The 15,012-nt window shown below is 36.2% G+C and overlaps 1 protein-coding gene and 1 long non-coding RNA gene across 2 annotated transcripts; both read left to right on the top strand.

The window, feature by feature from the left end:
- Positions 1-2,200: 2,200 nt before the first annotated feature.
- On the top strand, positions 2,201-5,269 carry LOC145635192 (uncharacterized). Its single transcript, XR_014113805.1, has 2 exons — positions 2,201-2,754; positions 4,889-5,269. It is a non-coding gene; the product is annotated as an uncharacterized LOC145635192 (long non-coding RNA).
- Positions 5,270-10,329: 5,060 nt separating this feature from the next.
- LOC145637201 (uncharacterized) lies at positions 10,330-10,776 on the top strand. Its single transcript, XM_081688678.1, has one exon. The coding sequence runs from the start codon at positions 10,330-10,332 to the stop codon at positions 10,774-10,776; it is 447 nt and encodes a 148-aa protein (XP_081544804.1).
- The last annotated feature ends 4,236 nt before the right edge of the window (positions 10,777-15,012 follow it).

Genomic DNA, 15,012 nt, shown 5'->3' with positions numbered 1-15,012 from the left:
CACTTGAATTCCTCTTATTTGAAAAAGTTAAAGGACATGAATTTAATTAATTTTTCAATGGATGATAAACTTGACAAATGTCATATTTGTGTTGAGGCCAAACATACTAAGAAACCATTTAAGCAAGTGGTCTCAAGAAGTACCAAATTACGTGAATTGATTCACTCGGATTTAGCGGACTTTAAAAATTGCACTAGTAGGGGTGGTAAAAATTATTATATTACTTTTGTTGATGACTTTTCTCGTTATACTAAAGTTTATTTGCTTAAAACTAAAGATGAAGCCGAAAGTGCATTTTTAAAGTACAAAGCCGAAGTTGAAAATCAATTGGACCTTAAAATCAAAAGAGTTAGAACCGATAGAGGTGGTGAATATGGAAAAGATTCTTTAAAAGATTTTTGTGAAGCCAATGGCATCATACATGAAACTAGTCCACCTTACACACCCCAATCAAATGGCATTGCCGAAAGGAAAAACAAATCTTTAAAAGAGACTATGAATGCCATGCTTCTTAGTTCCGGTTTATCCGATAACTTGTGGGGAGAAGCGGTTCTTTCCGCTTGTTATGTACTCAATAGAGTGCCCCATAAGAAATTGGATAAAACCCCCTATGAACTTTGGAAGGGATATAGTCCAAATTTTAGTATTTTAAAAGTATGGGGGTGTTTGGCTAAGGTGGCTTTACCGGACTTTAAAAAATCCACTATCGGGTCTAAAACTTTTGATTGTGTGTTCATTGGATATGCTCATAATAGTGCAGCCTATAGGTTCATGTTATTAAGTGATAGAACAATTTGTGAAGCTAGAGATGCGGTATTTTTGTAAGTCAAGTATGGATGTGCCTGTAGTTGATTCTATGCCTAGTTCTAATCTCCCTTCTTCCTCTACCAAAGTGGTAGTAGTTGAACCTAGGAGAAGTAAGAGACCTAGAGTAGAGTCTTCCTTTGGACCGGATTTCTTGACTTCCTTTCTTGTAGAAGACTTTGACGTGGATTCTTTAAGTGAGCATGTTGTGTCTTTGTTTCTTTTAGAAGAAGACCCTAAGACTTATGATGAGGCAATGAGGTCCATAGATGCTAGTTTTTGGAAAGAGGCCATTAAGAGTGAACTAGATTCTATCATGTCCAATCACACTTGGGATCTTTGTAACTTGCCTAAGGGTTCTAAGCCTATAAGTTGTAAGTGGATTTTCAAGAAGAAACTTAGACCGGATGGGACCATAGATAAGTTCAAGGCTAGACTTGTCATTAGAGGTTTTACCCAAAAAGAAGGTATAGATTTCTTTGACACCTATTCCCCCGTGACTAAGATAGCCACCATTAGAACCTTGGTAGCCCTTGCGGCAATTCATGACTTAGTGGTTCACCAAATGGATGTCAAAACGGCTTTTCTTAATGGAGACCTTGATGAAGAAATCTATATGACCCAACCGGAAGGTTTTGTGGTGAAGGGACAAGAACATAAAGTGTGTAGGCTTAGAAAGTCTCTCTATGGTCTTAAGCAAGCTCCTAAGCAATGGTTTGAAAAGTTTGATAATACCCTTAGGAGTTGTGGTTATGTGTCTAATTCCTCGGATTCTTGTTTGTATTCTAAGGACTTTGGATCATCATGTGTTATAATCTGTTTATATGTTGATGATATGCTTATTATTGGTACTAATCTTGATGTTGTGAATGATGCTAAGGCTTTACTTTCCACTAAGTTTGAAATGAAGGATATGGGAGAAGCCGATGTTATTCTTGGAATTCGTTTAAGGAAGACTAAGAATGGTTTTTCCATGAGTCAATCTCACTATGTGGAAAAAATACTCAAGAAGTTTGATTCTTTTGATGTTGCTCCTAACACTACTCCATATGATCCCAACTTAAAGCTTGAAAAAAAACAAGGGTACAAGTGTATCTCAAGAGCTCTATGCAAAAGTAATTGGTAGTGTGATGTTTCTAATGAATTGCACACGACCCGAAATTGCTTATGCGGTAAGTAGACTTAGTAGATATACTCACAATCCAAGTCAATATCATTGGATTGCACTTCGTCGGTTATTAAGGTATCTCAAAGCACTACAAGAAAAAGAGGAATTAGCAACAGAAATTTGCGACTACCCTAATATGCAGTCGCAAAAAATATTTTTGTGACTGAAAAAGACGACCAGTCACAAATTTTGCAACTAATTTTGCACCAGTTGCTACGCAGTCGCTAATTTGCGACTGAATTTTGCGACTACTATAATAATCAGTTGCAAAAAATATATTTGCGACTGTCAGAGACGAGTAGTCGCAAATTTTGTGACTCATTTTGCAGTAGTTGCAATGTTGTTGCTAAATTGCAACACTCTTATAATTTTTGCGACTATAAATTATAGTTGCTGGGGATAATGATTTTCTAACTTTTTAATTTAAAAAATTTGCAACTAATATTGCAACTAAATCGGTAGTATAATAAAGAAATAAAAACAAAACCCTTAATATGATGAGGAGTTGCCAACAAAACAAAAACCAACTTAATCACTTACTCCTCCATAAAAAAAAAAAAAAAAAAAAACTCAATCACTAAAAGCCTTAAGTAATTTTTTCTTCAATAGTTCTATACAGTACAGAAACTCTTCCTCCTTTCACCAAAAAATAAAAAATCAGAAACTCTTCCTTCTAAAAAAAAGCACGCATATGGCAATTTTCAGAGATTCAAGAATTCAACCCTCACTGTCGCTCTTCATCTGCCTCTGCTGCGCGCCTGCGCCACCACGTCTCCTCCAAGGTAAGTTCAAACGCTTGACGTCCCTTCTATCTTTCGTTTATTGTAATTCTCCAACTACGATTTTTAGGGTTATCATTGAATTTTTTGTCCAATTATTGATTTTAATTTGGTTTCCATGGTGTAATTTAAGTAAATTAATGAAAAATCATTCGAAATTGATTGAGTTTGCTAAAATCCCTAATTATTTTCAATGTAAAAATCCCAATTCTGGTTATTTCGAACCCTATATTTTCTGAAGAAGGGGGTTTCGTTGCTTAGAGTGTAATTCTAATTGGGTAATTAATGGATGGAGGGTATTGAGGTTCGTCCGAACTCCATTGAATTCTTGTATTTGCACTGAATTCTTGTTTTGCTTTGAATTCTTATTTTGCTCTGACTTTATTCTATTTTTGAGGCTAACTTGCTGCTTGCTTATTGTTATGACAATAATTGTGGTGGGTTCTGGAATGGGTGCGAGCTGAGGGAGAATTAGGTGCATCAATGTGGTGTGAATGCGTGGCTGCTGCATGGTTGTTTTTTTTGTTGTAGGGAGAATAGTGGTTTGGTGTATGATGCATTTAGTGGATGAGTGGGAGTTGATTGTGCTGTTAATAGTATTGTGGATTGTGTGTTAGCGATCGTTGGTTCATTGAGTTTAAGGTATGTTTGAAACTTTGAGACATTTTCTTGTATTCATTGCTCTTAAACTAGTGAAGCTATATACTTGAATACTAGCTTTGAGTCTCTAATTCTCTGCGAAAAGCATGGCCTGGTTGAGTCTTTAATTCTCTGTGAAAAGCATTTCATATTAGAGTAGAGTTCAATTTCCTATGTCCTGAGAAAATTAGATTACTGGCATTTTACAAGTGCATCCATTAACTGTCATATTTTTTTTCTTAAACTTTAAGCCATAACCTATAACGAAACCCACCTGTGCTCGATTGATGCACCTCATTTGATTTGCATTGTTGTTAGTATGTTGTTATGTTAATCTCTTGGTTGTATAATCTGTTATTTAGTTATGTTTTTCTAGCAAGTTTTATCTGGATGACAGAATCCTATCACCGGAATCAGATTTTCAAGCATTAGTCATTCATGCTTTCAATTGTTGTCCTGGTCAGAATTTTTTTTAATAGAATTGAGACAATAATTCTCGTTCTTTTCTTGGTTTGTTTTTTGGTTTGCTTATGTTATCAATACCTAGAGTCTTTCTTGGGATCATAATAATCCTCCCCCCTCCCCCTATTTTTCCAGACATACATTGCAAATTGGCAAGTACCACCAGGAGTTTCTTGATTGTATTTATTACTGGTATTAGACATTATTTTTGTGTTCAGTAGAGTTTCTAAACTTGCACTTATTATAGATCTATGTCCTTGATTACAATTAAGGTTTCTTGGTTAATTTGGAGCGAAGGATCAGTGTAAGTGTGAGGAAATGAATGAAAGAAACCAGAAGAATGCTAAACCACTACTTGACATTTCTTTTTTGCACAGCATCAAACTCCCTCTTATCTCCCATTTCATTTTCTTAGTTTGTAGCTACCCATTTGTACTGATTATATCTCTTCACAAACTGCTTCAACTCTGGAGGCAGCTGTCTTTGATGCATCCATTGCTCTATATCTGTTATCCTGATCCTCCACTCTTCCAATCAGACTGTAATTGACTGCAAATTTGTCTGCAATTACAGAATATGGCAACATTCACTTCTAAAATTCTTAGATACTACATTTTTTTTTATAGATACTAAGCCACTATTGTCGTAACTTCAATCTACTCAGCTGGCAGTGGTAACCTTTCAAATAGAGAGAAAGGGTACTAACTTGCTTGTTTCAATGGTTTAATTTTATGGATTTTTTATACTTAGCTCTTTACTTATATCTTAAGCAAATTATATAAAGTAAAAGTCCGATTGGATATTGTGCATTGCAATCTTATTATGAATCCCCAGCCTGTTATCAGTGCTATCAAATATTGCAAACTTCCAAACTGTCAAACTTTGTTTTATTCTAGATTTTTTGGGTGCCTTTTCAAAGTTTTAGCTTATTCCATTTCTTGTTAATTTATGATAGTTCCTATAATAAAAAGGTAAGAGATTATATCATATTTGCTATTTGAGATACAATGTTAAACTCTTGGGTAATTATGTGCAGCGTACATACATATATACCTGGAGACCTGGGTTCGATGCTAAGGCTAGGAGAGACTTTGACAAAAAAGTTGGGGACCGACTTAGGGGTACATTGAACCAAGTTTTCAAAATGCCTCTCCATAAGAAGTTAATTTCATGCTTGATACTGTTCGAGCCGAATTCATAAATAAGCGTAAGCATCCAGATTTTGTGAAACGTTGTGAGCAAGCAAGAGATAATCAGTTATCTGGACAAATATTAGAGATAATCGGTTATCTAACTGATCTTTAATTTTTGGAGGCATATTTGTATATCTTCATTAATTTTTATTTGAAGTAGCTTCTTTGTGTAGGAGGTGATTTTTGAAACAATTAGTCATAGTTTAGAATATTGCTTTTTAGTACATTGATACAAAATTGAGTATATTTAAATAAAATTATCATGTTGGTTATTTTAACTTTATGCGTGGGTACCTTTTTTTTTTTGTGATTGATATTGGTCGTTGACTCGTTGCTAAATTATGGTCTCTAAATATTAATAGTCAGCTGCAAAAATTTTGCGACTGCAGATTTGTTTTAGAGAATGATTGGTTAGTTGCAAAATAATTAGTCTCAATGACTAATCTGTCGTAAAAAAAAAAAAACAAAAAAAAAATTTTTGTAGTCGCAAAAATTTGGTCTCGTATGTAGTTTCTAATCCGTTGCAAAAAACATTAGTCTCAATAGTCGCAAATCCGACACAATAAAACTAGTCTCCGTAGTCGCAAAAGTTTGGTCTTGTAATCGCTAATCCGTCGCAAAAGTAGTCTTAAAACATTGGTCTCCGTAGTTTCTAATCTGTCGCAAATATATTACAACGGACAATAATTTAGTTGTTGAAATTTGAAAGTTAGTTGCTAAATGGCAGTTGCAAAGGCGTTACAAATCCGTTGCTAAATTTGCGACTGTTCAAAAATTAGTCGCAAAAATGGATTTGCGACGAGGTCTTTGGCAACGAACCAAAGTAGTTGCAAATCCGTCGCAAATCCATTTTTGCGACGGATTTGCGACTACTTTGGCCGTCTCTAATTACCCTTTTTCTTGTAGTGAAGGTACTATGGATGTATGTTTACATTTTAATCGCTTTCCAAATGTTTTGGAAGGCTATTGTGATGCTAATTGGGTAACCGATAATGATGAAATTTCTTCTACTAGTGGTTATGTTTTTGTTTTAGGTGGAGGTGCTATTTAATGGAAGTCTTCAAAACAACCATGTCTAGCTCTCTCCACCATGGAATATGAACTTATTGCTCTTGAGTTGGCAGGTCATGAAGCGGAATGGCTTAGGAACCTCCTAGCCGACATTCCATTGTGGGGGAAGAGTTCATCACCGGTGTCTATACATTGTGATTCTCAAGCGGCAATTGGAGTGGAAAACAATAGCAACTACAATGGTAAAAAGAGACATATTCGTATGAGACACAAAGTGTTGAGGCAATTTCTCAAAAATGGAGTGATTGCTTTGGACTATGTGAGGTCCGAAAAGAACTTGGCGGATCCTTTGACGAAAGGATTGGCAAGAAAGCAAGTTGATGAATCATCGAGGGGAATTGGACTTAAGCCATATGATACATTACATTTGTCCTAATTCCTATGGTGAGGTTGTTGGTAATGTTTGGTAGTGTTTGTGAGGTTGAGTTGTTTAACTCTTAATGGGTCCTTGTGCTATTGAGATGCACACTAAAGGACTCACCTATGTGGTTGTGAAGACTAGCCATCTTCTATGAAAACTTTGGCCGGTTTTCTAGAGCTTCCACTAGACCTAAGGTGAATGTGCTTGGCTATAAATAAGTACATCTCTTCGCGGAGTTCAAGTATATTTTTGAGTGACGTATGTGATGTGGGGGTCTTGGATTAAATCTTAGAGTTTCAAGGTCCGTCCACTCTTTGATCAAGGGTGTAAGGGTTTCAAGGTTTTTCCACCCTTATACTTGTAATTCATTGCCTCATCTCACTAAACACTAGATTTCAAATTACTTATGTAAATATCTAAGTGTTATGTATTGATCTCCTCTTATGCCCAATATGTTGCTTATCCACATCTTTTGTTCGCTTTTCTTCCCTTCCTTTAGTGGGGGATTGTTGGAAATAAAGAAAGGAAATTCAAAAGGTCAGATATGGGCGCCCGATCGGGCGCGAGAAGAGTCGTAAAATTCTGGAGCTCCGTTGCCAGATCGGGCTAGCTCCGCCCGATCGGGCGCGAGAAGAGTCGTAAAATTCTGGAGTTCCGCCGCCCGACCGGGCAAGCTCCGCCCGATTGGGCGCCCGACCGGGCGAGCCCCGCCCGATCGGGCGCGAGAAGACGTCTGGAAAAAAAAGTGTCCGCCCAATCGGGCGCGAGAAGACGTCTGGAAAAAAAGTGTCCGCCCGATCGGGCGCGTGTTTGTCCGTTGAACTCCAACGGATCCCTTGGGTTCCTCTTCTAGTTTGATTTCTTGTAACCCCCTATTTAAGAGGTTTATTATGGTGTTTTAACCACCATAATAATTCTGATTTCATTTTTCTTGTTCAAGAATATTCTCTCTATCTTTTCATCTACCTCAATCTCTATTATAAATTAGAGAATAATTTTATGATTTCATACACTTGAAAATACATTCAAACACAATAGCTTAAACACATCTCTCTTTGGGCATAAGATACTTGACTCCAACCTTCCACCCAAAAGTGCCTTTGTGTGGAAGAGGTGTGTTAACCTTAGGGAACGTGCCGGCGAATACAATTGAGCACCGTGGTTGCGCCAGAATTTCGTTTTCAAGTCAGTGATTTGCATCACGACACACCATTTGTTCCTTTGTTTTGTAAGATCAATTTTTCGGTCTTGTTATTTCTTTATACTATTACTATAGATTTCTTCTATATTTACAACAACTAGTATAAGTAATGATTATAAAATTTTAATATTATGCGAAGTTTACAAATAATGCATAAGTTTTCAAAAAACGAAAAAACTATACAGTAATTATTAGGAAATATTAACTTGATTTCAAATATCAACTCTTTCTTTAAAATGCAATGTTAATATATAGTACATACATAAGTGAGGTTGTTGATGCTCCAAACTTATTTGAAATTATTAAACAGTAGTTGAAAGTCTATGTGATGCACGGATTTTTAAGACGAACTACATAAATATCAAAAAAAAAATACTCTTTATATTTTTTAGGGCTTATTATGTTCAGTTTTTTTTTCAGTTAGGGCTGTTCATCGGTCCAAGACTGGACCGGACCGGACCAAAGGTCGAAAAATTGAATTACAAGAAATGAAGATCGGACCGATTAAGCTAGCTAAGATCGAACCCGAACCTGATTGAAAAATTCGGTCCAAAACCCCTAGACCGGGCCGGTTTGGACCGATATTGGAATTTTTATAAAAAAAATTTCTAAATTTTAAGAATTTTTGGAAAATTCAAAAAAAAAAAAAAAAGGAAAAACAATATTTTAACCTTTTTTTTTTTAAAAAAATGTTTAGCAAAAAATCTCATACGACTAATTTTTTTCAAGCTTATCAAGGATAATCTTAATCATTATTAAAAGTTTTAGGTATAATTTTAAGCAAAAAACGGATACGGTCTAAGACCGGTTTCTATAGGGTTTTGGACCGGACCGAACTGAAAACCGGAAAAACAAATTTCTCGACCTAAAGACTGGACCGATTATTTTGGTCCTATCCGGTCTGGGGTCAGTCCGATCCATTTCCCCGTTCCATTTTCCCAGTCCGGACCAAATTAGGAACTCAACTAAACTGAAGGAAATAACCTGTTCACTTTAACTTAATTTCAATTCACTTCTGTTCAGCTCAGTTCAGTTCCTACTTTCCTTCTCTCATAAATAATGCATTTCAACTCTATTTAGTTCAGTTCAACCCCAATTAGTTCAATTCAAATCAGTTATTTTAAGTAAATCGAAATAGGCCCTTAGTTAGACTCTAAGATTGTTTTGTAATTATATGATTCATTTTACTATTTAACAGTTTTTGACCAAAAAAGTTAATAAATAAATTAAAATAAACAAATAAATTGCTATTGCCTATTCAAAAAGTTAATGTAATTTATGATACAACCTTCTTTGTTAGGGTTGTACATACTTTTAATTTTAATTAAAAAATAAATTAAATTTTATTTATGGTATGTCATTCGTAGGATTATCTTTTATGTGAAAAGTTTTTTATTTTTTTTTATATTATCCTAAAATTAAAATTAAAAATCTCATTCTTTCAAAAAAAAAAAAAAAAAATTAAAAATCTCATTCGTTAATTGGCTTACTTGGCGATTGTATATTTTTAAAATTCTTAAATAAAATAAAAGTTTTATTCAAGTTATTTTTAATTAAAATTATCCTACATGAAACTTTTTAAAATTATAATCTTACATGACACTCTAATTATTATTTAAAAATTAAAATCTTACATGGCGCTCTAAAATCTTGGGGAAAAACTCCCCTAAACACGTGGCATCTTCCTGTAACGACACGTGTCACCCTCTCATTGGGCCACGTGGCACTACAGAATTGGCCAAAGCTATTTGAGGGCTTTTAAGCTGGACGCGTGGCATCTTCCCATAGTGACAAGTGTCGCCCTCTAACTGGGCCACGTGTCGCTATGGGACTGGTCCACGTGTGCGGGGTATTTTCATCCTCAACAGATGGTGTTGGACATATGGATGCTGAGAAGTCACAAGAAGCCTAAGAGCGGCCCAACTAATGTTTATAACAAACTTGCCACCTCAGCAAAGTTTGTTATAACAACTTTTCCTTTAATCAGTTGTAATTAAGGCCAGCAATAAATAAGCTGTGCAAGTTGTATTTTTCCTCATTCAATTCAATTCAATTTCATCTTCTAAACTTCTCTTTTCCTCTCTCTACATCTCTCTCTCTCTCTACAGTGTTCTAAGAACTCCATTAATGGAATTCAAGCTTTCTTTCTTCCTGCTACTACCTTATGAATGAAGAAGAGAAGATTGTTCTGTTCTCTTTGTTTCTGTTTCTGTTTTAGCTCGATTGTTCTTGTGTATATTTTCCGCAAGTTTTGACATGGTATTAGAACTGAGGTACGACGTTTGTCTTTGGAGTTTCTCTTTTCCGCAAGTTTTGACATGGTATATCTAGTATTTCTCCTGAATTTCTGTTGTACAATTGTTTTTGGAGTTTTTTTTTCTATGTGTTGATTGAGGTTTTTGCTTGCCATTTGAGGATTACTGTGTTTGGTTGAAATTTTCTTTGTTAATTTATTTGGCGATTGATGATCGATGATGTTGTTTCTTTCTTGAAATTTTTTGATTGATGAATTCGGTGAATTGCTGAATTGATTGGAGTTTATTTGATTGAAGTATAGTCTGCATACTTGATTTGGATCGACATTTGCTGAGTAATTGGAGTGTTTTTAGGTCTTTATCTTGAGGTTTCTTTTGAATTTGAGGATATTGATAATGGTTGGAGATAAAACTACTAGAATTTTGGAGTTTACTCAAGATCCTAGCACAATTTACTACATTCATCCGTCAGATAATAATAATTACAAGTTTATTTATGAGGTTTTTGATGGAGAAAACTATAGTTCTTGGAATAGGTCTATGGTGATAGGTCTATCTACAAAGAACAAGATGTGTTTTGTGGATGGTAGTCTGCCCAAACCATCACCAGAACATAACACTTATAAGGCCTGGATCAGATGTAATGATATTGTAGCAGGATGGATTTTAGGAGTGCTTGGTCCTACCACTAAGAAATCAGTGTTTTTCTATAAGACAACAAGAGAAATGTGGAGTGATTTGGAAGAGAGATATGGTCACATTTCTTCTACTCAGATGTATGCTTTACAAGAAGAAATCAATGAGATACAGCAAGATTCTGACGATATTGCAGAATATTTCTGACGATATTGCAGAATATTTTGCAAAATTGAAGGTTCTCTGGGATGAGTTGGATGAGGTTAATCCTCTTCCTGTTTGTGAATGTAATGTTTGTAGATGCAATCTAACTGGAAAGTTTCTTAAAATTCAACAAGATTAGAGGCTGTTGCGTTTCTTGATGAAGTTGAAAGATGGTTACAAGCAAGTGAGAAGTAACATTTTGATGATGCATCCCCTTCCTCAAGTGACTGTGGCATACAGGATGCTGCTACAAGAGAAAAACACATAAGCAGATAAGTGAGCTTGCATCTGGTCATGATTCCATGGCTTTTGGAGCAGATAGGAGAAGGTTTTATGATAACAGACCACGGTTTCCAGGACAGAACAGTAACAAGGGTGGATATAATCAGGAGAATATACATAATTATCAAGGAAACAGGAATTCAGGAGGTGGTAATCAATTTACTAGAAAGCAAAATGTTGGATACAAAAGGAACCTAAATCTTTTCTGCACACATTGTAAGATGAATGGACACACAGTGGATAAGTGTTTCAAGATCCATGGTTATCCTTCAGATTTTAAGACCGGAGGTCTGAAAAGGTTTGCTCACATGGCACAAGGTGATGATGGAAACACAGTTACAACTACTTTCACAAGAGCTGAGTACTCAAGAATCCTGAATGTCATTGGTGATCAGAATGACAAGGTCACACCATCAGAAGAGATGAACAATAACAGCAGTGCAAATTTTGTAGGTAAACTTTGTCTTTTTTCTCATGCAAATACTTCTGGCTGGATTGTTGATAGTGGTGCAACTAACCACATTTGCTATGATAAGAAGATGTTTGTTTCTTGTGGATTACTTAATAGTGATGATAACACTATTACTATACCTGATGGTAGCAAAGTGAAGGTCACTCACATATGCACAGTCAAACTGAATGCACAAATCACACTGAAAGATGTCTTATATGTGCCTGATTTCCATTTTAATCTGATCTCAGTGCATAAACTTTCTGAAGATATGAACTGTAATGTGGTGTTTTCAGCTAATGAGTGTGTGGTACAGGATCCTATTTTGGGAAAGGAGATTGTTCGTGGTAGACTGCAGTCAGGACTGTATTATGCTTTGGACAAGAATATACAGGACAGTAGTTTGGTCTCAGATTCTGATATGCATATAGCCACTGCAGCAAATAGTGAAACTTCTTCTTTTGCTAGCAGTTCTAGTTCTTCTGTTGATAATAATGCCAAATTGTGGCACCTAAGGCTAGGGCATGTTCTTTTTAGTTAGTTAAGACATGTAATTCCTTCTTTAAGCCATACAGGCATACCTGATACTATTTGTCAGATATGTACTCATGCTAAGCGATGTAGGTTATCCTTTTCTCACAGTGAAATAAAGACAGTTAAGCCTTTTCAAATGATTCATGTTGACACTTGGGGTCCATATAAGCATAAAACCTACAATGGCTATAAGATGTTCTTAACAATTGTGGATGATTTCAGTAGATTCACTTGGGTGTTCCTCATTAAGTTTAAATCTGATGTTGTGAGTATTTTAGAAGATTTTGTTGTTTTTTCTGAGAAACAGTTTGAATGTACAGTCAAGTGCATTAGAACTGATAATGCTAAAGAGTTATGTGAAGGACAGATTGTAAATCTATACAGAAGTAAGGGTATTGAACACCATACTAGCTGTAGTGGAACACCACAACAGAATGGAATATTGTGGAAAGGAAGCATAAACATCTCTTGGAGACTGCTAGAGCATTGTCTTTCCAATCTAAGTTGCCAGAAAAGTATTGGGGAGAGTGCATTCTTTGTGCTGCACATCTGGTTAATATAATGGCTTTACCTATTCTACACAATATTTCTCCTTACCAAATTTTACACCAAAACCCTCCTACTTTGGATCACATTAGAACCTTTGGTTGTCTTTGTTATTCATCAACTTCTAAGGTTCATAGAACTAAGTTTGATCCAAGGGTTGATGCTTGTGTTTTTATTGGATATAGTCCTTCTCAAAAAGGGTATAAAGTTCTCCACCTCAAAGATAACACCATATCTGTCAGTAGGGATGTAAAGTTTCATGAGCAACATTTTCCACTGCATATAACTCATTCTACTCACTCACCTTTCCAGTTCTTTATACCTACTGAAAACAATTCCCATATTTTCTCTGATCCCTTCATTGAAGAATATCCAAACACACAATCTGTAACCATTATTCCACAACCACAACCTGAAAACACACAACCTGAACCTATACAAACTGAATACACACAAACTGAACATATACAACCTGAAAACACACAACTTGACACCATTTTTCCACAAAATGCCTCACCTCACAATATACATCCTTCTACTATTAATCCTATTTCAGTTCAGTCTGAATCACCATCATTAGGTAATTCCTCTTCAACTGTCTTGGATATTATTTCTTTTGGTGTTGAGAATACTAGTACCCTGCCACCAAGAGTCAGGAAACCACCTATCTGGAATGATGGATGATTATCTCTGCCATGCTGCTGTTTCAACTCCTAGTACTCACTGGTGTAATATGGTACATTTTAATGACACTTCTCAGAGACACAAAGCTTTTGTTGCTCACTGCTCTTCTCTGTCTGAACCTAAGTCTTATGCTGAAGCCAGTAAAGATCCTAACTAGATATCTGCTATGCAAAAGGAGCTTGATGCCTTGATGGTTAATCATACATGGGAGATAGTAGATCTTTCTCATGGGAAGAAGCCCATTGGATGCAAATGGGTATTCAAAATAAAACTGAGAGCAGATGGTACTATTGAGAGATTCAAAGCTAGACTTGTGGCCAAAGGATACACTCAGCAGTTTTGTATTGATTATGAAGAGAATTTCTCTCCAGTGGTTAAAATGGCTATTGTTAGAACTGTCATTGCATTGGCTGCTTGTAAAAGATGGACTTTGTATCAGCTAGATGTCAACAATGCATTTTTGCATGGAGACTTATATGAGGAGGTATACATGAAGATTCCAGAGGGTGTGGATGCTGGTCCTAACAAGGTTTGCAAGCTAACTAAGTCTCTCTATGGCTTAAAGCAAGCCTTAAGGCAATGGTTTGCAAAGCTCAATTCTGAGCTGCAAAATCAGGGTTTTATTCAGTGCAAAAGTGACACTTCTTTGTTTATCAAGAAGGGGTATAATTCAATCACAATAGCAGCTGTTTATGTAGATGATATCATCTTAACTGGTAATGATACATCTAAAATTGTTCACTTGAAGAAGCATCTGCATCAGACTTTCAGCATCAAGGATTTAGGGAAGCTCAATTTCTTTTTGGGGATTGAGGTTGGCTATTAACCTAATGGAATAGTGCTTACACAACACAAATTCACCAAGGAATTGCTGTCTGACTATGGCTTGACTAGTTTCAGGTCTGCTGTGACCCCTCTCCCTGTGAATCTTAAATTTCATGCTGATGAAGGATCTCTTCTATCTGATCCTACACTATATAGAAGTTTGGTTGGCAAGTTGAATTTTCTGACTAATACCAGACCAGATCTTGCATATATTGTGCAACTTCTTAGCCAATTTATGCAGAGGCCTAGGTATTCTCATTTGTCTGCTTTACATCATGTTCTTAACTATGTTCATAGCACTGCTGGTCAAGGAATTTTGATGAGAGCAGGTGACACCATTACCCTGCAAGCTTTTTCTAATGCAGACTGGGGCTCTTGTCCTGATTCAAGAAGGTCCATAACAGGTTATGTGCTTCAACTTGGTCATTCTCCTATCAGTTGGAAATCGAAGAAGCAACCTACTGTCTCTACATCCTCTTCAGAATCAGAATATCGAGCTATGGCTAGTGCTGCTGGAGAAGTCAGTTGGATGGTGAGATTGCTGACTGAGCTAGGTGTTTCTGATCTGCTGCCTGTTGTCTTACACTGTGACAACCAATCAGCTATCCACATTGGCAGAAATCCTGTTTTCCATGAACGAACAAAGCATATAGACATTGATTGTCATTTTACTCGTGAGAAGAATCTAGAGGGACTCATTCAGCTCACTTACTTGCCTACCTCATCACAGCTTGCTGATGTTCTGACTAAAGTCCTGCCTTCTGCCAAGTTCAATGAATTGTTGTCCAAACTTGGCATGATAACTCCTCTTCCAAGTTTGAGGGGGGGGGGGGGGGGGTTGTTGGACATATGGATGCTGAGAAGTCACAAGAAGCCCAAGAGCGGCCCAACTAATGTTTATAACAAACTTGCCACCT

The sequence above is a fragment of the Chenopodium album genome, chromosome 6 (assembly GCF_948465745.1).
Source record: "Chenopodium album chromosome 6, dcCheAlbu1.1, whole genome shotgun sequence".
NCBI classification, from domain to species: Eukaryota; Viridiplantae; Streptophyta; class Magnoliopsida; order Caryophyllales; family Amaranthaceae; genus Chenopodium; species Chenopodium album.
The sequence above is the reverse complement of the archived record's forward strand: the minus strand, read 5'-3'. Positions and strand labels throughout refer to the sequence as shown.

Excerpts from the sequence above, each read along its gene's own strand:
- LOC145637201 (XM_081688678.1), top strand. The coding sequence starts at position 10,330 with ATGGTTGGAGATAAAACTACTAGAATTTTGGAGTTTACTCAAGATCCT.